The sequence below is a fragment of the Meles meles genome, chromosome 16 (genome assembly GCF_922984935.1).
Source record: "Meles meles chromosome 16, mMelMel3.1 paternal haplotype, whole genome shotgun sequence".
NCBI classification, from domain to species: domain Eukaryota; kingdom Metazoa; phylum Chordata; class Mammalia; order Carnivora; family Mustelidae; genus Meles; species Meles meles.
In genome coordinates, this window is record NC_060081.1 from 58,535,938 (window position 1) to 58,562,547 (window position 26,610).

Here is a 26,610-nt window from a genome sequence, read left to right on the forward strand (position 1 = left end):
GTCCCTGAGACACAGAGGTCCAGAAATGCCTGGACCTGCAACATGGCTCCCCACTTACCAGCTGTGTGCCTCTTGGGCAAGTTGCTTATCCTTTCTGAGTCTACTTCCTCATCTCTAAAATGGGGAGAATAGTATACCTTCCTCAAAGGGCTGCTGTGAAAAACACAACAGGGCCTGGCACAAAGTTGGGACTTTGGTAGTACTAGCCATTTACCTGAAGGATTGTTTTAAGAATATTTAGGAATAGCTCAAAATTATTTAAGAAATAACGAAACAGGGGCGCCTGGGTGGCTCAGTGGGTTAAAGCCTCTGCCTTCGGCTCAGGTCATGATCTCAGGGTCCTGGGATCGAGCCCCGCATCGGGCTCTCTGCTCGGCAGGGAGCCTGCTTCCCCCTCTCTCTCTCTGCCTCTCTCTCTGCCTGCCTCTCTGCCTACTTGTAATTTCTGTCTTTCAAATAAATAAATAAAATCTTTAAAAAAAAAAAAAAAAAAAGAAATAACGAAACACTTTTTAAAAAGAATAGGGGTGTCTGGCCTGGCTGACTTAGTGGGTAGAGCATGTGACTCTCAGTCTCAGGGTCATGAGGTCAAGCTCTATGTTGGGCATGGAGCCTACTTTAAAAAAAAAAAAAGTGTTTGAAAAATTAGTAAGACTACCCCGGATTCTGCACCACAGTAGTCATACTGAATGCACGGATATATCTGGGACTGAAAAATCACTCAATTCTCAGACGCCAAAACAGTTATGATACTGAAGCTGTTGGCTCACTATATGATGAGGTTTGGCCAGCTTCCCCTGTGAGATTTTGGCTTTCATCATATTTCTGATCCATTTAAAAAGCTCATGAAAATCTGCAGCTGATGAGGATAAATTAAAAAGGCAGCTATTAAAATGTTAGTGTTTAATATGAAGGATATCCGATAATACTTATCCTTTATAACAGCTTGTCCTCCAGTAATTTCCAATGTTGTATTAATAAAACAGAACCCAAGCTTAAAGGGCAGTGATGAAAAGGGTTCAGGAAAATTTGTTACCGGGGAAGGTTTGAAAGGACAAGAGCCATGAGGGCCACAGGGGACCCAGCAAGTGTTTGGTCCTTTCTTCTCAAAAAGCACCATTAAGGGGCACCTGGGTGGCTCAGCGGGTTAAAGCCTCTGCCTTCAGCTCAGGTCATGATCCTAGGGTCCTGGGATCGAGCCCCGCATCGGGCTCTCTGCTTAGCTGGGAGCCTGCTTCCTCTTCTCTCTCTCTCTCTGCCTGCCTCTCTGCCTGCTTGTGATCTCTATCTGTCAAATAAATAAATCTTAAAAAAAAAAAAAAGCACCATTAATGTGACAAAGCTCCAAGGACTATGCTTTTGTTGGGAGTTTGCCCCTATGGCCAAGGGTGGCAGGGTTTATCAAGTTCTGAGACAAGACAACCACCCCAAGAGCAATCTTTAATGGGAAGCCACTCCAGACTGTTCAGGGCCCATACTCCTAGCAGTCTTAAGAATTAGCGAATATCCATCCAAGCACTGATTTAATAAACTATGGTATAACATGGACTTCTCTGCAGTTTTAAAAAATTATGAGACTGTACTAACTTGGAAAATGTTTTTGATACTAAAATATTGATAGGATTATGGGAATTAAGTTTTTAATTTTAAAGCCATCTTTTCAGTTGAAAAAGACCACATGCTACAAAGCCCAAACTCTGAAAACACATTGCAAAATCTAATGTTCTGTTGAAATGTGAAACCTTAGAACTGCCAAGGGAGGGCACCTGGGTGGCTCAGTGGGTTAAGCCGCTGCCTTCAGCTCAGGTCATGATCTCAGGGTCCTGGGATCGAGTTCCGCATCGGGCTCTCTGCTCGGCAGCGAGCCTGCTTCCCTCTCTCTCTCTCTGCCTGCCTCTCTGTCAAATAAATAAATAAAATCTTTAAAAAAAAAAAAAAAAAAAAAAGGAACTGCCAAGGCAAGGGATCTGGGTGGGGGAAGGTCAGGTCAGAACTGGGCCTCACATAAAATAGAATTTAAGATGTCCAGTCAAAGTTTTTTCTGCAGAGCATTTACACTGCAAGATGTCAGGGGAGAAGGGGCTATAAAAGTCTACATATTCTTGCCCCCCCCCCCACCTTTTTTAAAGTACAAGAGAGAGAATAAGCATGCGGGGGGTGTGCGTTGGGGAGGAAGAGAGACTTAGGCTCCGTGCCCACCATGGAGGGTGACACAGGGCTTAGCGTCAGGACTTATCCGAAATCAAGAGTTGGACACTTAACCAACTGAGCCACCCAGGTGCCCCCATTCTATGTTTCTTTTAAAGAAACTCATACAAGGGGCATTTGGGTAGTTCAGTCCATTAGGTGTCTTGACTTCGGCTCAAGTTGTAATCTTGGGGTCCTGGGATGGAGCCCCACATTAGGCTCCACGTAGCAGGGAATCTGCTTATCCTTCTGCCCACCCGCCTGTGCTCTCTCTAATAAAAATCTTTGATGAAACTCAAGTATTGAACACCTACAACTTGCTAGGAACTGGTTGCTCTCAGTATGAGTTAACAAAACCCCTTGTTCTTGGTGCCTATGTTATGGTGGGCTATTTTACATGCAGTGGGCAGTGGAAATGTGGGAGTGAGCCAGGGTGGGGTCAGAAAGAACATGCACATCAGCATATTAAAGACTTAGTCATGTAACCTGTTTATCTAGTCTCAAACTTTTTAAACCACCAATGGACCCCTTCTTTTTTCCCCTTTGAATAATTACGAACATTCCTCAGGACTGTCTCCTAAGACACTTTCAAAATGGTCTTATTTGGAAAAGGTCTTGTTCCTTTCTTACAACCAAAACGTGGCTCTTGATCACAAACCCTCTAGTTGCCTTTTTTGTCACCCTACAGAAGGTTCCTTGCAGCTGAGCTGGTTGTATGAGGTAGTAGAGACAGATGCATTGAGGCTACTATGAATGGGTAATTTAGGGCAGGCCAAAACTGAGTGGGTTAATGAAGAGTTAATTCAGTTTTAATCAAACAGTCTAATCAAACAGTCTTAAAGGGTGTTATCAGTCCAGAAATCATTTCGAGAATGAAGTCACAATTTGGGTTGAAACTGCAACAACAATTGTGTGCCAACCTATCACACAGGTAAAACAGTAAAATCCTGTCTCCCCTAGGGGGGTCCCACTAAAGTAAAAAATGAATGAAACACATAGATACACACAAAAGCAATGGAGCGCTAATTACACAAGAGGCACTAATCCTTGCTTTATTCACGCAGTAACATCGGACATTGGGAATTGTATGGGCGTAGATACAAAAGAAGGAAGATGGCATCATAAACAGTTGAGTTCATCAGGGCAGTGGTGGCAGCTCAGCCAGTGTATGTGGTCTCCCTGGGACCTATTAGGTCGAGGGACTACTCTGCTCCCTCCACCATTTCATTGCCAAGGTGTTTCTGGCCTGTACTTTAAAGGTCACAGTGATTAAAAACAGGGTTAAGACATTCAGGGCTGAGCAAATGCTCCCGGGGCCATTTAGGAATCTGGCAGTGAGACCATGAGAGCAGCATTATGCCCTTGTCGTCAGGTGTGTGCAAGGCAGATCCCAGCAGACATATGAAATGATCTTTCTCCCTGTGCTGAAAGGAGAAATAGCTTTCAGCCAAATCCTCAGGAGGCAGAACTGGAGGCACCAAAAGCACCACACAGGCACCATCACCTCTTGAGTTTCTCATGGTCACACCAAAAAGCTACTTTTAATACAGAAAATAAAAGCATTTGTGGTGGGTCTTTTTCAAACCCAGAACAGAAGTTGGGAAAAAAAGTTTTCTCTAGCATCATGGTTTGGATTCAGTTCTCTGTATGGTATAATCATGTGCCGCAATACCTTCCTCACCAACAAATGCCCAAGTAGGGTTTTTCTCATGTGCTGTTTAGAAGACATTAAAGTCTGTTCCTAAGATTTTCTTAGTGGCCAGCAAGAAAGAAAATTCTGAGGGAGGGTACCTAGCACCTTGTATTCCCCTCATGTGCTAACAGCTGGACAACTTTAGTAGTGAGGCAGCAGCAACAATCCTCACCTAATGAAAAGAATTCAAATCTATGTAATCAATCCCTGGACACTGAAAACAGGCTGTCCTCACAGATCTCATGTTCCAACCACCCTCTCATGTGAAGCTTTATCCCAAAAGGAGCTGACAAGAAAAAGGACCTCCAATGTCCAGTTTCTCAGGATGAAGATAGACCTCGCCAGAGCCCAGGCACAAACTGTTTTCGCTGAATTCATTAAGCACAACTTTTATAGAAAACTGACAAACAAACCAAATTGAAAGAATCACTGTTATAATAACTTTAATTTATCTTGCATTTTACATAAGTCTATGAACGATTTTAAAAAAGCACCGCCTTACCCCATCACGTTTTTCTGACAGTTGTTAAAGTGGCAATGAGTATGTCAACAGCTTGAGCATCAGCATCTTGCAAGGATTTCAGACCAACCAGCCACACGCCAAAGAACCTGGCAGCTTTTCTATCTTGTTTTTAATACAGTGGTATATCCACTCTGATGGTAAACCTGTCCAGCCAAATTCCACAACACACTTTGCAAAATCAGTGGTGGTTAGCCAATTAGTTAGCTTTGGCACGGAGCTGTGCTCGCTTGCCTGTGACAGCCTGGAAGCCGGTTTTGATGCTGGCAACAGAGCATCGAGAATGACAAGTTTCGCACTGTAAGAAATAGAGTCGGGTGTCCTTTTGCAGGATTGTGTCCGGTGATCGGCACGTGTGACAGGTAACGTATTCCTCTGCAGGAAAAGCAACATTCAGAATTACCTGGAGGCTGCAGTGAGCCAGAGGTTTCTTTCCCTCTGAAACATCTATAATGAACTCCAAAAGCCCAGGCTGGCACCCAGACCGGAGAAGGCTTTAGCCTAACTTAGATATTCTAGGGATAAAAAGACACAAGCTGTCTGCTGTGATGGTTCAGATACTAAACCAAGGACTCCAAATGTCCAAGGAGGAGGGATGCTTGCCAGATGGCCGGCCACTCCTGGTTCTGTCTACAGGAGAGCCACTCAACACAAAAGCTTTCCTAGATGGGAATACCACCTGCCAATTTCAAGTGATGAGGAAGATGATAAAGGCAGGCCAGGCTTGACTGCAAACAGATTTCCCTAACTTGGCCTTCAGCCTAGAACCAACCAACAGCCTTGATCTGATGGGCCTTAAGAAATCCAAACCCTTCTTGTACCCCTAAGCAGCTGCCAAGGGTCCCCTTGAGCTGTCCCATCTTCCCATTAATTTTCCCTCATCTTTGAAGGTCACCCATTCTAGCTTCATTAAGAAACCAGTGGATCTCCCCCAAAATATTACAGCCTGAGAACATTTCAAAGTAATATAATTATACACTTACTGATATATCTTCTCAAAACATTTTCTATCTGTTTCTGTTGGAATCTTCCTTTGATTACAAGCTGATTATTACCATCTATAGAACCACTATGAGAGAAAAGAAAAGTATCTCCATTATTTTTGTTTACTGTAAGAAACCAAATTCCAGGGCCTATTTAAAATATATTCAATGGCATAGGCAAGTTCTAGGAGCAGTGCTGTACACCTGATTTTTCAAAATTTAAGTAGTTGGTGCTACTCCTATTTCCTACCATTAAGTCCAGTTTCAACCAATTAAATCTCCAGTGACAGATTTATGATTAAAATTGATTCTTTAGCTGTGTGATGGCTTATTCAACCAACAAAGGAAAAGGACGCATCTACTGAATGTATGCCATGTACAAGACAGTGAGGGGGTCTATAAATATAAAAATAGGAAGGGAGCTATATCTCTAAAAATTCTAAGCACCCAGTGTTTTGATTCAGTCACTGAGTGATGAAAATATCCTAAAATGGGTTGTGGTAATGGTTGTTCAACTATGTCAACATATTAAAAGCCATTTGTACATTTAAATGTGTGAATTGTATCTCTAAAGCTGTTACCAATAAAGTACAGTTGAAATCACAGGTCACATATTGTCAATGGTGCTTTTAAAAAAAGAAGATGCTGACAAGCGCTTTGATAAGGTAAAGCTGTGTGACAGACATTATCATTTGTTACAAATCACAAAGTGAAACAAAATTTAGCCAGGTAGCATTAATTTTATATTTGTTTTGTATCTCATAAAACTGACTTTTTAAGAACCTCTCCTGTCATTCTCCTTTAACTATAAGGCTTTATTATCATCCTCCGTGGACTGTAACCCTTAATTTCCAGGCTATGGTGATTCCACTGCTTGATGTAGGAAATTTCTTTTCATTCACTGTCAAAAGAAATTGAATTTTCTCAACAACTCCATAATATTTAGCCCACTGACCACAAGTTCACTGGTCACAACTTGTTATAATACCCCACCTCTACAAAAACTGTAAATTATTCTTAGAAGTAGGACACCGCTAGCTTTTATTCCTTCGTTAGTTTATACAAGTTAAAAATAATGTAACAAATTTACATTTAAAACAATTCTACAACAGGGGTGCCTAGGTGGCTCAGTGGGTTAAAGACTCTGCATTCAGCTCAGGTCATGATCCCAGGGTCCTGGAATCACGAGCCCCGCATCGGGCTCTCTGCTCAGCAGGGAGCCTGCTTCCTTCTTTCTGCTGCCCTGCCTACTTGTGATCTCTGCCTGTCAAATAAATAAAATCTTAAAAAAAAAAAACAAAAAAACTTAAAAAAAAAAATCTACAACAGAGCTTAACTATCTACCTACCACTAGTCAAATTATTCCTTAACCCCACAGCAAGTGTAGTCAGTTCCAACAAGCTGAATTAATCCTTGTAAGCCTCTTAAGAGCTCAAGCTCTAGAGACTAGAGTTGAGCTGAGTTTACTATCTTGATTATGCTATTAACTAGCTATGTGAGCAACTCACATGAGCCTGTTTCCAAACCTGTAAGATGGGTAATATTAATTTCCACGTACAGTTCATAGTGCCCCAAAATGTGCTTCGCATAGTACCTGGCATACAGTAGGCACTCAGTATGTTGTTAATCATCATTATCATGCTTTAAGTCTATGTTACTTACTTTTAAAGGAACTTTTGGGATTCCTAGTACTTAGAGTCATACTCATTGGGATAGGCCCCATGGGGTAATGATCTCCCTGAATGGGGATGGACTGGCTTGGTGCCTTCAACATGTGAGCCCTGAAGACTGGGAAATAACTAATTACGAATCTCTGTTTCAATGCTTTCTCCTATGACACTCATCAGTCTATTTCTTCGATAGCCTATTAACAATTCAGAAAATAAATTTTGGTATAAAGTCTAGTATTTGCTAAGAACACCCCAAAATTCTAATTAATGACAGGAACACCAGCAGGCCTGTATGGATGAGCCACTTTAATTCTATTCCCTATTCCTAAGGAACTAAACTCTCAGAAAGTTTCCCTCCCTCCCTGGCCTCAAAGTTCCTCTGATTATTATCATGTGAATATTTTTTCCAAGTGTGTTATGTATCCCTTTTCAAGTTATGAGAAGTTCCTTTGAAACATCTAGTACTGCTATCTATCACTGTACATAAATGTGAATACAGTTTCTTACCTTGTACCCAATTCAGCCAATAAAAATGCAAGGAGATGTTTGGGCTGACGATGTAATCTAAAAAGAAAGTGGAATATATAAACTTTATCTTTCACTGGAAATCTTACCAAATGTCTTTTAAAAAGCCATCCTATTTGCTGTTTTTATCTGTACTCAACTATTTGGTGAATTTTCGTGTTTAGTTCATGAAACCCTGAAATAACACCAACTTGGGTGCCTGGGTGGCTCAGTAGGTTACGCGACTGCCTTCGGCTCAGGTCATGATCCCAGAGTCTTGGGATAGAGCCCCACATTGGACTCCTTGCTCAGCAGGGAGCCTGCTTCTCCCTCTCTACCTGCTACCCTGCCTGCTTGTACTCTGTCAAATAAATAAAATCCTTAAAAAAAAAAAAAAGAACACCAACTTTACAGGTTAACCTCTTTTTCTGAGAAGGAAGGTAAAGGGATCAGAAAGAGACAGATGTCCTTGATTGTAACTGTAAAACCCTTTTTTTTTTTAAAGATTTTATTTATTTTTTTTAAACTTTATTTTTTTTAAATATTTTATTTATTTATTTGACAGAGAGAGATCACAAGTAGATAGGCAGGCAGAGAGAGAGAGAGAGAGAGAGGGAAGCAGGCTCCCCGCTGAGCAGAGAGCCCGATGCGGGACTTGATCCCAGGACCCTGACATCATGACCTGAGCCAAAGGCAGCGGCTTAACCCACTGAGCCACCCAGGCGCCCTAAAACCCTCTTTTTAAAGAAGAAAAAGATCTAGAGGTGTCTGGGTGTCTTAGCTGGTTGTGTCTGACTCTTGATTTTGGCTCAGGTCATGATCTCAAGGTTGTGAGACCAAGCCTCTCACTGGGCTCTGTGCTAGGCGTGGAACCTGCATGGGATTCTCTAAGGAAAAAAAAAAAAAAACACACACAAAAACCTTTAAAGAAGAAAAAGATCTGATGGACAAATGTCAAAGGTCAAAAACCCAGGCAATGGGACACTTGGCTGTTGTGCTAATCCCTATGTTACTTCCTTTTTGAAAAATTAATTTATACACACACACACACACACACATATATAAATACTTCATGGTAGCACAAGAGCAGAAAAATTGAAAACAGCTTAAATATGCAACTGAAGAGCAGTTAAGTTATGGTAGCCTGCTTTTAGAACAAGGCAGATATGTAAATTACAACCCCTCTCCCCACCCAAATAGGAAAAAGCAAAATACAGAGCAATGCCATTCAATATTTAAACTTAATTCTGTTCATTGGTGGGGGGGCATCTGGGTGGCTTAGTTAAGTGTCTGACTCTTGCTTTGAGCTCAGGTCATGATCTCAGGGTCCTGGGATCAAGGACCGTATGCAGGGAAGTCTGCTTCCTCCCCCTCTGCTCCCCGCCCCCACCCCCACCCAGCTTGTGCACTCTAAAATAAATAACTCTTTTCTAAAAAATCATTCTCTTCACTTGGCATTGTCTGAACTTGTTCCAGTAACTAGGTATTATTAAAATTTTTAAGTTACTCCTTCCCAAAGTATAGTAAGGGTTGGTGAAAATATAATAAAACAAGCAAGCTCCTACATTGCTAGTGGGATATAAATTGGTAGGAGATTGTTGGAAAGCAATCTGCTAACATTTGCCACAAAAATAACCCAAACCTTTCAGTTCGGCAGTACTCTGCCCTAAGTTACCGTCAAGATACATGTATCAGGATGTTTCCTGAAGCTTTGCCACTGATCATGAAAACTCAGAAGCAACCATATCCAGCTAAGGAACTGTTAGAATATGTTGTGTTGCTACTCAAAACATTTCTGGAGGCTATTTAATGACATGGGTAAAAGTTTTGTGATATATTGAGAAAACTCTGTTAAACCCCAGTATGATACCAATCTATTTTAAAATACCTACATGCACAATACTAGCTAAACATAGAAGTATTAAGTTATGATTATCTTTAATGGTAGACTTACAGATGATTTTTCATTTTCTTCAGCATGTCTATTTTCTAAAATAAGAATATACTACTGCTGTTATCAGCAAAAAGTCTAAAACCTTTTGAATAATGGCTATAATGAAACCAAGTGATTACCTCAGGGTGGTAGAATTTTAGTAATTATTCTTTTGTGTTTATCACTGTTTTGCCTTTTATCTGCAGTAAGCATGTATCCTTTATGAAACTGAGCAACAAACATTAGATAAGGTCAGCTGCCCTAAAGAGCCTGTCAGAGCTGAGCTAGGAGAAGTGACGGGCCCAGGGAGTGACCTGCGGGTGAGATACATATGGAATGTGATGGTCATTAAGAAAGCTGCAATCCCATCGACCATGTCTTGGCAATGACCATCCAAAGAGGAGGCACCCCAAGTTCAGCTGTTGTCCTGGCGCTCACTCTTCCAGTTGTGTGGCAGGCCCACCCAGCCTAATGCGCTTTCCACCTCCCCAGCTGGGATCCCCAGGCTCCTATCTGAGGACTACATCCAACCTCCTCCCCCTTCACTCCATCTGGTTAAGATCCACTCTCATGGGTCAGCACGAGTTGGCTTCTCTCACCTTAGGAAGAACTGACAGACTTAAACTGTGACCTTACTCAAACCAGCCCTGACACTTGTGCATTCTTTCCTTCTACCTGCAACAAAGTGCCCAATAAGGACATTTAACATATCCTCCACTGAATATCTGGTATTTGGGATGGAGGACTCCCCATTAACCAACTTACAGTTTACAGATATCTGTAAAGTTGACAAAAGAAGTTTTCTTTGTTCCTACTCGGACAACCTGTGGAGGCTTCATGACAAATTTCCTTTTCTCTCCAGCAACCATATCTGGATTCTTTTCCCTCATAATGTTGAACACTCGATTGAGTAGCTATAGAGAAACAAATGATATTCACATATCTTTGTATAAATCGCAGAAGTATAAAATTCCCACTTGAGTCACTGTTTTACCTTCAAAGCAAACATCACTTTGTACTAAACACAGTGCTCAACTTCAGCAGCACATACATACTTTTTACTAAACACACACATTTATCACATGTTCTGGCAGTGTCTTAAGAGCAGGACTCAATCCTCAACAAGGATCTAGTCTATTAGGGATGCTGAGCGATACTGAGTTCAGTTGAATGAATGAATGAATAAGCCCTACTAATTTTGCTGTTTCTATGGGAAAGGATAGGATACATGGGAAAGTAAGATTCAGGAAAGCCCAAAGAAATTAACTGGACTCACCCTTGGCCCTAAATTAGTCACCCCCTTCCTCTACTGCTCTCCCAATTAAGGGGCTCCATGTCCTCAGAAGTTCATGGATTCGGATGGAACAGTGAATACCATAATGATTGCTGAACTCTGGGCATTTGAGGGTATCAGGCAACACTGTGCACTGACTGTGACCTCTCTGGGTCTGTTTCATGATCTGTTGTTCTTCAAGGACCCTTCCAATTCCGTATAAAGATCTTGCTCGTCAGGAGTGCCTGGGTGGCTCCGTTGGTTAAGTATCTAACTCTTAATTTCAGCTCAGATTATCATCTCAGGGTCATGAGATGGAACCCAGGCTCCACAGTCAGTGAGGAGTCTGCTGGAGATTCTCTTTCCCTCTGCCCCTCCCCACCACACAGCACACGTTCTCTCTCACTCTCAAGTAATTATTAAAAAATAAATAAAAGATCTTGCTCTTCTCTGAATTCTAGTGAACATCTTAGCCCCTTTTCATAACAGAATTTATCTTACCTCCTCATATGTGTAGTCTCTTTCTGAGCCTGCCCAAGCAGGACCTGTCTGGTTACTGAATGAGATACCATCATCTTTTTTGCTATCTTCATCTTCTAAAGCTACAGATAATAAAGATCATAAGAATGAGGGGTGGGCAGTAACAAAGTGGGGGGAGTCAGATCTAGAGAAATCAAAGCTTCTAAGACATTTTCTTCCTCCCGCACAAAAGCATCAAGGCTCAAGACCCACCTGTTATTCTTTCAAGACAGCAATGTTACAACTTTCATGAATAATCCTTAACAGAGACATCTCTATTAGGAATTTGTGATGACAGACACACCAAATTATTTCTTGATTTAACAAACACAAGATAACATAATGCAATGGGATAAGTAGAGGGAAAAGGTCCAGCTGTTTTGAAGCACTTAAGAAACATCCACATCCATAAAAATACACCTGCTAACTATACTGAAGTTCTCTAAGAACTTTAGCACTTAGAACTAATAGAACAGCACTTTTAACAAAAAATGAAAAAAACTTTATTTAAAATCCAGCTACAGTTAATGTAATCCCAACTGCCAAATTCTCCCCCCATGAAATCTTATTATCAAATCTTATTATCAGTCTCATTATCAAGTTAAATACTTCTTCCTTTCAGTTTCCATTATCAGGCAGTGGAAATAGGGAGAAGAGAAAAATAAGAAGTCATCAGAGACTAGGCCGAAGTCTTGTGTAACCTAGAAATGAGCTGCTGAGCCCCAATATTACCTTCATCTTTCTCTAGTATTTCATCCTCATCTGGGAACTTAACATTCTTCTTTTTCTTCTTTTTATTGCCAAGCATAATGTCAAGGTCATCTTCTGGTTCAGCTGGTTCTTGGATATCACTTTCAATCTTAAGATCCTAAGAAATTGAGATAAGAATCAACATTTTGATACCAAGACCTTTTTTTTTTTTTAATTACATGGGCTGACATCATTTTGGAGGAAAACAAATATTCACAACTGAAGTTAAGCAATGTCTCTCACAGGTGAACCAAACTGGCTCAGAAAGTCTGTCATTTAGGGGCACCTGGATGGTTGTGTCAATTAAACAACTGACTTCAGCTCAAGTCATGAGCCCTGTGTCATCCTCTGTGCTCAGTGGTGAGTCTGCCTATCCCTCTCCCTCTCCCCCTGCCCCTCCCTCCCTCTCTCAAATAAATAAATACATAAAATCTTTCTGCCTTTGGCTCAGGTCATGATCTCAGGGTCCTGGGATTGGGCCCCGTGCTGGGATCCAATAAATAAAATCTTAATAAATAAATAAAGTCTGTCGTTTAAACTGGAAGTTCTTTAAGACACTTTTTTTTTAAAGTAGGCTCTACATCCAATGTGGGGCTTGAACTCACAACCCTGAGATCAGAGAGTCACATGCTCTTCTGACTGAGCCAGAGAGGCACCTCTCCTTAAGACACTTTTGTGACATATTTTTCTTTCTTTTATCTATCAGCCTTGAGATCTTATAATTATTGCCCATGTTTCCAAACCAGGCCACTGTCAAAATCACCTAAAATCTTTAAAAGATTCCTGTATTAGGGCAGCTGGGTTACATAGTCAGTTGAGCATCTGACTCTTGGTTTCAGCTCAGGTTGTGATCTTGGGGTCGTGAGATCGAGTCCTGCACTGGACTTTGCACTCAGTGCAGAGTCTGCCTAGGATTCTTTCTCCCTCTCCCTCTGTCCCTCCTGCTCACGTGGGCTCTCTTTACAATAAATAAATAAAATCTTTAAAAAAGGGGCGCCTGGGTGGCTCAGTGGATTAAGCCGCTGCCTTCGGCTCAGGTCATGATCTCAGGGTCCTGGGATCGAGCCCCACATCAGGCTCTCTGCTCCGTGGGGAGCCTGCTTCCTCCTCTCTCTCTGCCTGCCTCTCTGCCTACTTGTGATCTCTCTCTGTCAAAATAAAAATAAATAAAATCTTTAAAAAAAAAAAAACTTTAAAAAAAATTCTTGTATCTTGACTGACAATCTTCAGCAGCAATAGGGTTCAGGAGTATTTTAAAAAGTTTCTAAGCATTCTGATGCAATCAATGGGAGTGTTTTTTCCCTCCTGACACCAAATACATGGTGAGGCAGCTGCAGAGCCTTCTCTGGTTATACCACTCGCCCAACAGCCCAACATGTTCACCGCCACTGAAGGGCTTTTATGTAGGTTTCATTACACTGGCAGATTAATTAAATCATTGCCCATTGGTGACTGAACTCAGTCTCCAGCCCCTTTCCCTGGAGGAGTCTGTATGTGAAAGTTCCAGGCCTCCAATCACGGCTTAATCTTTCTGACAACCAGCCCCCACCCTAAAGCTATCCAGGAGCTCTCAGCCACTAGCCATCTCTCAAAAGACACTTTTATCACTCCAGAGATGCCAAGGGTTTCAGAAGTCTTATGCCAGGAACTAGGGACAAAGAACAAACATTTGTTTTCTTATTATATCACAGTCAGCCTGGCATCAGACTGTGAAAAGGTCTTTAGGCATCATTTCAATAAATGACATCATGAAAGAGGGGGAAAAGGCAGAACCCAGAGAATTACAGTCACCTGATGAATGGATGGAGACAAGGTAAACCTGGATCCCAAGATTAGCTACTGTAGTTATGGATGTAAACAGGGCACTAGAAATGAGTCAGACACACCCCAGAAGATCAGAAAGGGCCAGTCTCAGTCTCTAGTCTTCTAATCTCTCCATCCTTTGACCAGCTTATCTGGCTTCCCACCCTCAAGTATGTTGTCAATATTACCTATCAAGGTCTATTTTTGCAAGCCTACATCCTGAAGTACTCTGACATTGGCCACTGTAATTTCATAAATCTTAGCAGAAAAATTGGAATAGCTGGGAGTAAATGACGCTCAGCCTTGAGATCCCAAATCCAAGTATGTAGTCGCAATGCCACATTTGGCCATCAAAAACCAATCCGCTCACGTGTATTAGCTGGATAACACATAAACAAGAAAGCAGATATTAACTTAGTCTCTAAAATGACAGTCATCAAACAAGATGACAATCATTAAACGAGAAACTTAGATAATGCATATATAAATTAGCACACAACAGCTTATTTCTAGTCCTATACTATTTATTGACTTCATTCCAGTAAGATCTACTTCCAAACTGAAGCAAAGATCCAGTGAAACACAGAAAATAGCAGAGTGTTTTTCAAGATTTTTCAAAAGCTGGGGCGCCTGGGTGGCTCAGTGGGTTAAAGCCTCTGCTTTCAGCTCAGGTCATGATCTCAGAGTTCTGGGATCGAGCCCCGCATCAGGCTCTCTGCTCTGCGGACAGCCTGCTTCCTCCTCTCTCTCTCTCTCTCTCTCTGCCTGCCTCTCTGCCTCCTTGTGATCTCTGTCTGTCAAATAAATAAAATTTAAAAAAAAAAAAAAAAAAAAGATTTTTCAAAAGCCCTGCGATGGTCTGAAAATTCAGGTGGATGAGTAACCCAATACCCAGTATGTTAAAAACACTTTAGTTTCAAGTTAAACTTCATGCCTTACCTGATGAGGATACTTGTAGTAACAAGCTATGTTATACCTTCAATAGCAGAGAAAAAAGTATTTAAGCACTTAGTAAGAGCAGAGCTTGTAACGTGACTCTTCAGGACAAAAGCTACTAAAGGAATTGACCAACAAAACCTTGTTAACCAAGACCTTCTATAGCACATCTGATATGTCACTTTGTTACCCAGGATATTTAAATCTCATTTGTTTAGTATAATCTGAACATTTCTTCCTCAGTTTCCCTACAATAGTAGGAAGAGAAGAGAATCCCCAAACAGGAAGACAATAAGATAAATCCAGGTAAAATCATCCTGTTCTGGGGCGCCTGGGTGGCTCAGTTGTTAGGCATCTGCCTTCGGCTCAGGTCATGATCCCAGGGTCCTCCGATCGAGCCCCACCACTGGGCTCCCTGCTCAGCAGGAAGCCTGCTTCTGCCTCTCCCTCTTGCTATGTCTCTCTTTGTCAAATAAATAAAATCTTAAACAAAACAAAACACAAAAGCCATCTTGTTCTAAAGGAGTCTAAATTATTCCTGAACTAAAATAATCTTTTTTAAAAAAAGATTTATTTATTTGACAGAGAGAGAGAAAACAAGTAGGCAGAGAGGTAGGTAAAGAGAGGGGGAAGCAGGCTCCCCGCTGAGCAGAGAGCCCCACATGGGCCTGGATCGCAGGACGCTGAGATCATGACCTGAGCCAAAGGCAAAGATTAACCCACTGAGCCACCCAGGTGCCCTAAAATAATCTCTTAAAAGGAAAAATATCTTATTCATTTCCGTTCCTTAGCAATTAGCACACAATGCCTAACTCACTGTAATTACCAATACATATCTGCTGAATTAACCAAGTTATCAAAATTGTGACCATTTCCAAAACTGAACGAATTACTGTATACATTTCCTATTACACGTGAGATACACTTTATTTACTTGAGTTTGAGCAAATAAACTAATTGGGGTACAACCAGTCAGAATGGCTCAAGTTAAGTCAGGAAAGGACAGATGTTGGTGAGGATGTGGAGAAAGGGGAACCTTTCTACACTGTTGGTGGGAATGCAAGCTGGTGCAGCATGGAGATTCCTCAGAAAGTTGAAAATAGAGCTACCCTATGACCCAGCAATCACACTACTGGGTATTTACCCTAAAGATACAAATGTAGTGATCCAAAGGGGCACCTGCACCCAAATGTTTACAGCAGCAATGTTCACAACAGCCAAACTATGGAAAGAACCTAGATGTCCAACAACAGATGAATGGATAAAGAAAACGTGGTACATATATACAATGGATTATTATGCAGCCATCAAAAACATGAAATCCTGCCATTTGCAACAACGTGGATGGAACTAGAGCGTATTATGCTAAGCAAAATAAGTCAATCAAAGACAATTATCATATGATCTCTCTGATAAGAGGAATCTGAGAGGCAGGGTGGGGGTTGTGGGGGGTAAGGAGGAAAAATGAAACAAGATGGGACTGGGGAGGGAGATAAACCGTAAGAGACTCTTAATCTCAGGAAAGAAACTGAGGGTTGTTGGGGGTAGGGGGGAGGAGAAGGATAGGGTGGCTGGGTTATGGACATTGGGGAGGGCATGTGCTATGGTGAGTACTGTGAATTGTGTAAGACTGATGATTCACAGATATGTACCCCCAAAGCAAGTAATACATTGTATGTTAATGTTTAAAAAAGGGAATCAATCTTACAAAAAAAAAATGGGGGTAAAGAGCATAAAATGGGACACTTAGTACATGTGTATGTGTGTTCTCCTGCTTAATCCTTCTCACTTGTATATACATAAAATTGCTATTATCCTGGATTTTTAAAACAGATATATGGGCTCTGCTCAAGATTCCTGGACAGGGTCTTTAAAGCAGTAGCTCTAAGTAAGGGAATAACAGACTTTCATCTCTTTCCTCATCTATCCTTCTATTTACCCACCTACCCACTGCTTTATCTATCCTTGTTAAGAAGAATTTTGAGATATTTATATTGGAAACTGATCGAGTAACAAGATAATCACAGGGCCTCATGTCCCTAAAAGACTAGAGAACCCCATAAAACCAAGTGCTCCCATTCCCCTACAGACCATAAAATCATCAGCCACAAACTATCATAAGCTGGGATTCATTTTTTGCTGCTCAGAGGAACATGCATAAGTTTGTGTATCTTCAACATGCTACCAAAAGTCTTAAAAAAGAAACCATATGAATATATGCTCCACAGGATTTCTCACTTATACAAATATCTCTCCTCATCCAATCTCAGTGTGGTTAATGACCAAGGGCGTTTTGTAATCATTTTAATGGCACTTGCAATACAATGTGTAAAATTCAATTGATATTCCTTTAAACCATAATTCCTTTAAGATACCTAGTCAGACACAATCCCAAGAAAATGACCTTAACACTGATCAAGTACTTAATAACAAAAGCAAAGCTGTTGAGGGAAAAGAAACATCAACCATTATGTTCGAGAGGTTAAATTTTACCTTCAATAAGAAAGCAATACTACCTTTACACCTTCTTCAGCTTCATCAATATCAAATATCTTTTTTGTTTTTTTCTTCTTTTTCTTCTGATTAAAGAAGTTCAAGTCATCTAAATCATCAGAAGCATCTAAAAAGACAGATAATTAAGGGTAAAAATTATTAACAACTAGCAGAAGGCATAGCACAAACCGAGTTAAATTAACATTTCAGCTATTAATTAGTCAAGTGACCAGAATAGAGAGATTTGGTATTAATTAGTACAGTGGTCTCTCTACAACCCAAGATCACAGTTCTGAAAAACTCAATAGCAGGTCAAGTCAAAGCTTTGTCGGAAAAACCTGGCTAGGGGACCCATGTTGGGAATATTTATTTAGTAATCTGACCATACAGTGCCTCATTTTTCTTATGGCAAAGTCAGAGTTCTAACACAATTTCCAAGGTTCTCTAGCTTTCTCTCTCCATTTCTGGCTATGCCCTCATCTACCAACCCTTCATTGTTGGTTCCAGTCCAGCTAAACTACTTCTACTTCTTAGTGTCATGTGTATAGTCTCTTACCTAAGCCTCCCATTGGCCCTCTCATGTGGCACTTAACTTCATCTCAATGGATCTTGGTTAGAACTTCCACCAAGAAACCTCTTCTAACCCTATCCCCCAACTGGGTTTTAGATGCCTCCTAAGTGCCCTGACAGAACGTTCTATTACTCCAACAGAGATACTTAACAGCTTATCTACCTCCCTTCTGGCTACTAAGGTTCTATACTTTTTTCATCTAAATTCTAGTGGTTAGCTCATTATTACTAAAATCAATCCATCAACAAAAGGACTTATAAAGTATATAACATTCATTAAGCCTACAACTTGAAACTTTATCCACCATTAGTAATAATGGGTTTATTCAATAAGTCTTCCATTTGTCCTGCCCTATTGTACACTAAGAATACTTTAGGATCCTTCTGCTACAGTTTTTTCAAGGAGCTACTTATGAATTCATTTGTCTTATTACAAGAATGTCTTACTTTTCTCTTTTTTTTTTTTTAAAGGAAGTGGACTTTTTTTTTTTTTTAAGATTTTTATTTATTTATTTGACAGACAGAGATCACAAGTAGGCAGAGAGGCAGGCAGAGAGAGAGGAGGAAGCAGGCTCCCCGCCGAGCAGAGAGCCTGATGTTGGGCTCGATCCCAGAACCCTGGGACCATGACCTGAGCCGAAGACAGAGGCTTTAACCCACTGAGCCACCCAGGCGCCCCTATCTTACTTTTCAAGTTTGTTTTAAACATGTAAAAGATGCTTAGCACATGCTAGATGTTCAATGAATGCCAGTTCTCCCCATCGCCAGCAGTGTAGTATGTTCAACAGACATAAATCATGTTTACCGTATCATTTGTTTCTAATAATCAAATGGTGTCTATGTTAGAGCACAAGAGGGACTAAAATGCTGGTGTCTAAATCCAAACATTTTAAGCTATAATTTTAATCTCTTCTATAGATTTTCAGATTTGCTAAGATACAAAAATGCCTATTTTGCTCCAATGTCTTTCTACCTACACTCAAATACAACTACAATTGAAACTGAAAAATAGAGACCTGACAGGTTAGACTGGAAAAACCAGGTCTGAGATGATGAGGTTTTGTCATCTCTGCAACTTGGGGATTGGTAGGAATTTCTCTGGAATAAATCTATCAGAAATCTGGCAAGATCCAGTGCACACAACATGTTAATAGCCTCAACTTCACTTACCAGGCTGAGAGGTCACTGTAGGCACAAAATCCAAAACACTCAGAGAAGAGAACCAGGTCTCACAGGACAACAGTGACTCTTTCATATCTACAACTCACCTTTTTTCCTACTGTCCTCTTCATCGGCTTCTACATCTTTGTCCTCAGTTGGCTCTGGTTCTACTTCTTTTGTTTCTGAGGGCTGGGTTTCTTCTGTCTGGGCATCCCCTTCCTCATCTAACATAAAAGGCTTCTTCTTCTTCTTTTTCTTCTTGCTCATAGTAGGATCAAAAATCATCTGTTTAAAGAAAGAAAAAAAGAACCAAGTGATTGTTTTTAAAGATACTCACATTCCAAATATTGTATACTCAAAAAGTATACGCTTGAAAGTACAACAATATATGGTGAATTAAAGTACCAAAAAGGATTTTATAAACACACACAGGAAGTCCATCCAACAACCTACCTTTATTAGTAAAGGGGTGGGGGAGGGGTATGGTTCAGAAACATGTGCACATGCCTTTAAATTTGTAAATCCTCACAAGATACAGCAACTTCACTTTTAAATTTCATGAACAAATTTGGAGACTTTATAAATGTATCATGGAACTTGGGAAGGGACCTTAGCAACAACTTATGCTATGTCCCCCTCTTTATGGATGAGAAAACCAATGCCTCGGCAGCTTATGCAAGTTTTATTTACGGCTGGTAATCTGGGTTTGCTATGCCAGGACACTTGACCTGATAAATAATTAAAACAAAAACTTCTCTCATCCCATCCCGACACTCCTCCCAAGCTCAGACAAATCTTTAAGAAAATCCATCAGCCCCCCTTCCTATAGCAAATCTCTAAATAAGAGAAAGTTCCATAAGCTTTTACTTTGCTTTTTGTTTTGGGAACATTAAGTTTTCTTAGCTATTCTAAATCTAATGTCCACTAGAGAGTAAGTGAAAAACTAATTTGTAACTTGTTTTAGGCAACTTGTGTACACTGATCACTTGGGAAAAAAAGACTAGATCATTATTTTAGACACAAGAGTTTAACAACATTTAGAGTAGATGCCTGGTAAAATGGAAAGAGGTCTTTGAAGTCAAGCAGAATTGGGTTCAAGTCTCAAGTATTTTTCTCTAAGCTCTTACCAAACTTTGTCCAAATTCTACCATGCTTCAATTTAGGATTTTGCCCAATGATCTGCTGTGACAGAGAAGTATTTGAAAGCAAAGATCTGGAATTCAGATCTTTGACTGACTGAATCCAAATTCAGTCTGACTGAATTCAAATCCTGACTCTGGCACTTAATTACTTGTGTTACTCCAGATAAGTTTTTGCCTTCTGCATGCCTCATTTATAAAACGGAGATCAGTAGCAGAACCAAAATCAAATCTCACAAGATTATTGGGAGGATTAAATGAGTAATTATTTTTTTTTTTTTAAGATCTTTTTATTTATTCATTTGACAGAGAGAGATCACAAGTAGGCAGAGAGGCAGGCAGAGAGAGAGAAGCAGGCTCCCTGCGGAGCAGAGAGCCCGATGTGGGACTCGACCCCAGGACCCTGAGATCATGACCTGAGCCAAAGGCAGCGGCTTAACCCACTGAGCCACCCAGGCGCCCCTAAATGAGTAATTAAATATAAAACACTTGGTACAGTGCCTGGAACAAAAGTACTCAATAAATGTTAGCAATTATTATAATTTATATAATGCTTTATAGTTCACAAAGCATGGTATCTCTTGATTCCTATCATTGAAGTTTCATCAACTCGGGGTAATCAAATTTCAAGACATATCCTAAAACTCTCAAAAAACTTCCCCAAACTGATTCCAATTAACTTAAATTTATGATCCAAGTACATCAGAGAAATTGAGCTACACTGAAACGAAACTAGGGTCTGTAATAAGGTAGGGTAGTTATCGTCCTCACCCAATGAAGAAGGATCTGCAAGGCATTTTGGAAATTGACACAGCCTCATTTCAAAGATTTCCTCTTCCACCTTCACAAAGATTTAATTGTGTAGCAAATGAGTAATTCTGAAATGCAGTCAGTCTGAAGAACATTACTGAGCAACTTAAAGAAGAAGATATAAAAAAATAAAGAAGACTGAAGAAACAGGAAGAAGTTCCCCACTGCTAACTATCAGGTCCTGGGTCACTCTACATGGAATGTTGCAATCTATTCCAGGGAGGTATCCAGTTTATCCTCATTCCTGAAATATGGAGATTTGACAAAAGGACAAAGAACACACTAGGCACTAGAAATTTGGTTGTCTGGCAGGGCTTACAATGTATTGCATTTTTTCCCCCAAGTAATGGGGAAAATAATATTAATATTAATAATATTAATATTCCAAGTTCCCTGGAATATTACCTTTTAACTATTATTCAGCAAGACAGACCAAGGACAGGAGGGATTCTCAGAGGATGGCCTCGCAGCTATCTTCCTACTCTCTGAAAAACATCCATATTTAAATCTATAGGCAAACAATTTGGTTGTAGCCTTGTAAAGAGTAATAAACATGCAGGAATTATACACTGAAATAATTAACATCTCTCTCAATTACTGTCTCTGGATACTTAAGACATATAGTCATTCCCTCGTATACTCACACCACCTAGCAAAGTAGGGTTTAAAAATAAGGAAACCAGAGATCCCACAGTAGTGCCCAGAGGACTCCCCCAAAATACAAGGCCATGTCAGTGCTAAGTAAAAAATATATTTTTTTAAGATTTTCATGTCTCACAAATTATTACATTCAAAATGTTTTATGAAACTAGTTTGGATTTGAGAAGCAAACAGTTGCTCAGTACACTTAGGAAAAAAACACAGATCTCTTGAGAATTTTTTTTTTTTTTTTTTTTTTTTAGTAAGTCCACAGCAAAGCTTTCAAAACAGCTTCTCACTTTCAACTTCCAGGTTGGGCTGGGCTGGAGAATGCTAAAATGCTTCATGAAAAGTGGTAACCTACTCTCATCCATCAGAATTTACCCAAGATGATAACTTTATGGTCACACCACACCCAGGAAGCAAGCGTTAGTTACAAAAGAACCTAGAGAAGCAAGGTGAGAATGAATGCTAAATACTGTCATCTCTGGGTGACAAGATTTTTCTTTCTTTGTATTCTTCTGTGTTTTGTAAACTTTGTACAACGCACATTCCATTTTTTCACACATTCCATTTTTAATCAGGAACTTTTTTTTTAGTTTAAAGCTTCTTTTGTAAAACATCCTACCATGTTGTGTGAAAACCTAATAGTTCTGACAACTTGTAAATGAGGCCTACTAATAAGAGGTAATCTTAGTTATTAACTGCACTTAAAAAAAAATGGTCTGAAAAATAATGAATGCCTGAAGATTAGGGTATTTTTCTGTAATTCTAGAACACTGCTTTTTAAAGGTCATGGTTCCACTAGGTTAAAGAAAGTTATATTTTGGTGAGTTTCTGGCTTAATTACCAGGTTTAAAAAGAAATGTATGCAGTTTATTTTATGTCAATTATACATCAATAAAGTACTTAGAGAAAGAAGGAAATGCGAAGAAAATAGGGGAAAAAAAACCTAACAGTAGGTTCTTTAACCCTCTATCCTAAGCCCAGGGTCTCTTGGGGAGACCCTGGCATTTTATAAATCATTTCCCATGTACAACTTTTCACTTGATCCTTAAAGTCTGTGAAGTAGTCAGAAGTTAATGACTTGCCTAAGAATACTAATTTAGTCAACAGTACTGAGGAACTAGACCCTGCACAAACCTCCAGAGTGGAAGCTAAAGGCTGAGTTTCTAGTCCCACTAACTTGCTGTGTGATCTTGGACAAGTTAACTTCCCTAGGCCCTAGTTTTCCTGCCTATAAAATGAAGTTGGACTGGTAGATCAGCCAAGTGCTAAGCTACTTAACACTTTATTGGCTTCCAAAGCCCTCTGTTTTAATGCTGGTTCTGCCATTTTTGCTTGACAAAATCTTGTTCACCCTTCAATAATTTATTCACATTCCACCTCCTTCAAAACTTGACCCTACTGCTAAAAACTGAATCCTCCAGCTCCCCAAATCACTATGTTGAAATGGCCCTATTTCTTCTACCTACTGTAGCTAGTAGTAGATCTCTTAAGTCCAACACTTGTATTTTACCATAAACCCCATATACAGAATAGTACCACACAGTACCTACAAGCGCACTGTTAAAGGTTATGAAAATTTTAGAAAATGGGTAGGAAAAAAACCAAGCATGAAACATTGCCACTCTCAGAACTTTTTGAAAAATACAGTAGCCAGAGCAATGTCTTGGAGGTCAGAGCATGACCTCCAACCAAGAACCGCCAACTTCATTTAGATTCTCAGTTATTTCCTAACAGAGCAAGAGCCTCCCAGTGACTTAGACGGAGGCAGTATTGTTTGCACAGATCTGGTATTCTACTACTCAATCTGCCATGTACTATTTAGTCATGGCATTGTACAACTCTCTAAGCTTCAGTTCTCTCATCTCTAGAATGGGCATAACAATAATACCAATTTTACACGGTGGTGAAATCATATGTGAGACTGGGGTCTACTCCTCCAGAATAAAAAAATCCAAATTTCTTAATTTGGTCCTCAAATCCCTCCACGAATTAACTGCCACTTACATTTCAAGCGAATTAACTCTAACCAAATTGGAGAATATCCTTTCTGTGAGCATATGTACTTGCCTTCTTAATCACTCTCTTTACCCTATGATCAGGCCTTTCCACTACCGTGGAAATTCGTTCAGGGCCTACCTAATAAAAACCAACGCTCGAGAAAGCCCTGACTTTTTCCTCTTCCTCTTCTCCAAGGCGCTATAGGCCAAGCACCCCAATATTTACGAAGTGAATTATTATAAATTCAATAGCTTTTTGTTTTTTGGCGGGGTGACCTGGCCGGTAAGTCGTAGTTTTCCTCAATCAATACTTACTGACAGTACTTAAAATCAGATTTCATCTTAAGCCGTTTGATTTTACATGAACTGGAATAGATGTGGTTAAAAAGGATTTGAGAAAATTTGCTGAGGTACAAGCACGACGGTGGAATAAGATCCAGCCAGCTTCGGAGCCCCATCTTCCCGCTCACGTCGCTGTGAGCTCTGCTCAGGAAGGCTCAGGGACTCCCGCCCTAAAACTTTCCGAGGTGAGTCACTTTTTGAGGCTGAAGGGTCTTCTTCCTCTGTCCTATCTCCCTCACCCCTCGGTCTTTTAAAGAAATAATGCTCGAGATGAGAATAAGGGCGGATACCGGCCAGGACATGCCAGCCTACAAAGTTTTTAACGAGGGCGCTCCGCCGGAGCTGAGGAAGGCTCCTCTCGGCACTCCCGGCGCCCAGCGAGGAGAGTTGGAGCCGCACTGTCAAATCGAAAGGAATGCAGGGGTCGGCAGCCCCAATCTCGTTCTTTCGGGGAATTACCCGGGCATTCAAGCCCCCTTCTGGGAGGGCGACTCAACGAGCTCTCAAGTCCGGAAACGCCGGGCACAGGAGGAAGCAGGCCTCAGCGCCGCCGCCCTGAGAAGAGCCGGGCGCCACCAGGCCCGCGGCCCCGAAGTCCTCACCGGTTCTACCGCTCCCAGCCGCCTAGGCCCGGCTGCCCCACATGGCGGAGGCCGGCCGCTAGGCCGCAGGCCCGGTCTCCCACACCGGGGTGGGTTAGGCTCTCCGCCTCAGTCCTTAGCCCCAGAGCCAGGCTCAGGCCCTCACCTCGTCCCCGGACATGGTTGCGGCTCGAGTAGGCTCAGCACGGACGGGAAGTCAAACAGGTCAGCCCCAGGCCCCGGTGGCAGGTCTGCTCCTACCGACACCTCTCCTACCACCGCACTAGACTCTTGCATCAGCGAAAGGGAACGACACCCCGCCCTCTCCTCCCAAGCGTTGGAAATACGCCTGCGCAGAGCCTGCCAAGGCGCAGGCGCGCGGAGGAGCCGACCTAGAGCGCTCGGTCTGGCGCGAGTTACCAGGCGACGACGCAGCGCGACAGCCGGCAAGCCGGGACTTGTAGTCCGCCTAAAAGAGGCGGGCACTTACCGGACGGCCGCCCAGCGATTCGTGCGCTTGTGCGACGTCTAAGGAAGCCGGACTCAAGGTTGGCTTTTGCAGTTGACGGCTCTTACCTCAGTCTCCGCGTTGTTCTGCCGGGTTTGTGGAGTGAATTCGGGGCCATTTCTCCCGAATTAGGGTGGTGGGTGGGACGCCCAGTAATAAGAACCCGGTAGGGCTTTAGTTTCTTTGCTAAAACCTACTCCACGTGCCCTTGAGGTATTTTAGTGTTTGAGGAACTCAAAAGTTGGAGCTAGAGGCGCGCACCTCACCGAGAGGCTTTTCTTAATGAGAAATTTAAACCTGACGTGCTGGATTCCAGATTGGGAGGTCAGAAACCAAAAGTCTCCTCTGTAGTTTTGAGGAGAGAAGATGTCTCCTGAGGAGAGACGGCCTGCCCCCAGTCTGTCAGGAAGCCTGAAAATGCTTGTTCGTGAAATCTCTGCTTGAACGCTCTGGGGGGCATCACGCAGTTCCCCCTGAGCCATAATAACAGCAGTTACCTTTGAAGGGGCTCTCACGACTGTGGATGGCCTCCAGCCAAAGACCACTGACACCACCACTAGAGTTGAACAAAGTTGGGCTTATTGTCTCCTTACAAGGAGGTAGACACACCATGAAGGACAGAGACGTTTCAGGAAGAGGGTGCCTGGAAGAACTGGCAGGATTTGGGCTTGTGTTAGGTAACTTCTAGGAGTGTTCAAGGAAGCGGGCCGTCTGTCTCGACTGGATGTTGTTAGGAGGTAGAGGTAATTCCATGATGGGATTTTTTTTTTTTTTTAAGATTTTAGTTATTTACTTGACAGAGATCACAAGTAGGCAGAGAAGCAGGCAGAGAGAGGGGGGAAGCAGGCTCCCCGCTGAGCAGAGAGCCCGATGCGGGGCTCGATCCCAAGACCCTGAGATCATGACCGAAGCAGAAGGCAGAGGCCCAACCCACTGAGCTACCAGGCGCCCCAATGATGGGATATTTTACTAATTCTTTTTAAAGTTTTTTTTTTGTTTTGTTTTGTTTTTTTCACAAGAGAAAGTGAGAGGGTGGGCCTGTGGGAGGGGCAGAGGGAGAGCGGGGACTCCCCACTGAGCACAGAACCCAATGCATGGCTCCATGTCAGGACTCTGAGATCAGGAGCTGAGCTGAAATCAAGAGTCCGCACTTAACCGGCTGAGCCACCCAGGTACCCATTTAATTCTTATCTACAAAAGGAGAGAAACCGAGAGAAGCTAAAACAATGATTGATGATGAACCAGCAGTCCCTCCTGTTAGCCAGGACAGGGCATATTTGTTTTGTGTGTGTGTGATCACGACAGTGTTCTTTTTTTGTTTGTATTCAGACGTGGTTTTGGAATGATTTTGGTTATCCTGGTCAGAGTGGCTTTGTCTGATGTTGGTGTTCCATGAAATATTTTATGATCAACAGGGCATACATCCCAGGTTATGGTGCTAGCCTAATTCCCACTATCAGGGTCTGCTTTTCTCCTTTTCACTGTTTCCTATCGCCTAAAAATGTGCTGTGCTTTAGACCTCAAAACAACTATGTGAGACAATCCCCAGATACGTAGTACTCCCCATTGCATACTAGTTCCTAATCTAAG

General features: G+C 41.5%; 1 protein-coding gene across 2 annotated transcripts; it reads right to left on the minus strand.

The window, feature by feature from the left end:
- Nucleotides 1-4,306: 4,306 nt before the first annotated feature.
- EIF2S2 (eukaryotic translation initiation factor 2 subunit beta) lies at nucleotides 4,307-24,833 on the minus strand. Of its 2 annotated transcripts, XM_045980811.1 has the most exons (10): nucleotides 24,679-24,826; nucleotides 21,350-21,429; nucleotides 19,103-19,280; nucleotides 17,288-17,391; nucleotides 12,015-12,150; nucleotides 11,265-11,365; nucleotides 10,256-10,404; nucleotides 7,561-7,617; nucleotides 5,384-5,469; nucleotides 4,307-4,775 (listed from the first exon to the last, which is right to left on the minus strand). In XM_045980811.1, exons 3-10 carry the CDS (start codon nucleotides 19,278-19,280, stop codon nucleotides 4,600-4,602), a joined length of 987 nt encoding a protein of 328 aa, XP_045836767.1. In that variant the 5' UTR covers nucleotides 21,350-21,429; nucleotides 24,679-24,826; the 3' UTR covers nucleotides 4,307-4,599. The 2 variants fall into 2 exon arrangements, with proteins under 2 accessions (XP_045836767.1, XP_045836766.1); XM_045980810.1 differs by lacking the exon at nucleotides 21,350-21,429 and having other exon boundaries at nucleotides 24,679-24,833.
- Between the last annotated feature and the right edge of the window lie 1,777 nt (nucleotides 24,834-26,610).

Bases quoted from the DNA above. Each gene is read 5' to 3' on its own strand.
- EIF2S2 (XM_045980810.1), bottom strand. The intron at 10,405-11,264 runs GTAAGATAAATT...GTTTCTCTATAG, and splicing joins GAGACTACACATATGAGGAG to CTACTCAATCGAGTGTTCAA. The intron at 4,776-5,383 runs GTAAGTGTATAA...CTTTTCCTGCAG, and splicing joins TGTTTTGAGAAGATATATCA to AGGAATACGTTACCTGTCAC.